The sequence below is a fragment of the Tupaia chinensis genome, unplaced genomic scaffold (genome assembly GCF_000334495.1).
Source record: "Tupaia chinensis unplaced genomic scaffold, TupChi_1.0 Scaffold149922_1, whole genome shotgun sequence".
Classification (NCBI taxonomy): Eukaryota; Metazoa; Chordata; class Mammalia; order Scandentia; family Tupaiidae; genus Tupaia; species Tupaia belangeri.
Genome location: NW_006209766.1, coordinates 823524 through 824896, shown reverse-complemented (window position 1 = coordinate 824896; position 1373 = coordinate 823524). Strand labels below are relative to the sequence as shown.

Sequence of the window (1373 nt, the reverse complement as noted above, 5' to 3'; positions counted from 1 at the left end):
CCTAGTCGGAGCTGCAGGACCTGGCTGGGTTCCATCGCGCCAGGTGTCTCTACCGCCTGCGGGTGGACAGACCTGAGAGGGACAGAGTTCGGGGTCAGGAGGGGCATCTCCAGGTCCTGTGGGGGAGGGGCCACTGCGGCCCCACCCCCTCCCGCACCCTCAGGTTTGAGATCAACCCCCTCCCTCTACGCACCCAGGGGCCGCCAGAACAGGGATTCTAGGAACCAGCTCCAAACCCCTCAAGCCCCTGCCATCTCCCTAAACTCACGGCGGATGGAGCTGCGGAAAGTCCCCTCCTCTTCATCCGGTTCCCCGGTCCTGGAAAGGGAGAGGCAGAGGGAACTCGGGATGGAAAGGAGAGAAGCAGCCGCTTCCAGGAAACAGAAGCCTCGCTTCTCGAACCGGTGTGCCGAGGCCAAGACAGCGCGAGGAGCAGGCGCGAGTCCCCCGTAGACGAGGAGCCCCGGCAGCAGGGAAGGGTGTGGTCAGAGGCCTCCCTAGCAGGTACCTGAGTACCTCCAGAAATGCTGGGCAGGGGACTCGAAGTCGGCGGGGAAGGGATGGTCAGAGAGATCTGGCAGACTGCCAGGAGATGATCTGGACTGGGAACCCAGAACCCCACCACCCCCTATTTTCCGGTTGAGTGATCTTGGGTAAATGACTTGACCTCCCTGGGCCTCAGTTTCCTCATCTGTAAAATGGGGTTGATAACAGCACATAGAAGCGGGGTGAGGGGTAAGCAAAATAATCCACAACGCAAAGTAGCTGGCACGTGGCACACACCCAGGAACTGGGAGGTATTACGGTGACATCGGTCACCGTCTTCACCGGGAGGAGGTTTTCATCCACTGCCTGTGCTTTACATTTTATGTAAAGATGAATCCAAGAGCCAGGCACAGAGCTGAACTGGGCCGCCGCGCGAGGTGATCTCATTTCACCGCGGCTTTTTCTTTCCCAGCGCTTGGCGTTATCACGCTTGGCGATGTGATAACTACGGGGCTGTGGGAACCCACGGCCACCGCCACCACCGGGCTGGGAGCTCAGCCAGGCAAGGCAGGAGGTTTCTTCGTCGCTTGGTCCCAGGGCTTGGCTTGGCGTTTGGCACATAGTAGGTGCTTAATACATGTTCGCTAAAGAGTTCTGGCTGCGGGATGGAGGACTTCCGGCCTCGTCCCCAGCGCGATGGGGCGAATGAGGGCAGGGAGGGGCCTCTTACCTCTGCTGCTGGTTGAACTTGCACCGGCATCTTTTGCCTGTGGGGTGGGCGGGGAGGGAAGGCTGAGATTCCCCTCTAGGCTAGCGCTGCGCTGCGCTGGTGCTCCCGGGGCGGGGCCTGGGCGGGGCCTGGGCGAGGTGGGGCGTGGCGTGGCCGG

The 1373-nt window shown here is 61.4% G+C and overlaps 1 protein-coding gene across 3 annotated transcripts in view; it reads right to left on the bottom strand.

Moving 5' to 3' along the window:
- The window catches only part of FXYD1 (FXYD domain containing ion transport regulator 1), a 3961-nt gene continuing 2588 nt past the window's right edge, over positions 1-1373 (bottom strand). For all 3 annotated transcript variants that reach the window (XM_006171615.3, XM_006171616.3, XM_014585423.1), the window contains exons 5-7: positions 1217-1253; positions 269-318; positions 1-72 (exon numbers count right to left, since the gene is read on the bottom strand). In XM_006171615.3, the coding sequence (XP_006171677.1) occupies positions 50-72; positions 269-318; positions 1217-1253 (110 nt within the window). In that variant the 3' untranslated portion in view covers positions 1-49. The remainder of the gene's footprint in view (positions 73-268; positions 319-1216; positions 1254-1373) is intronic.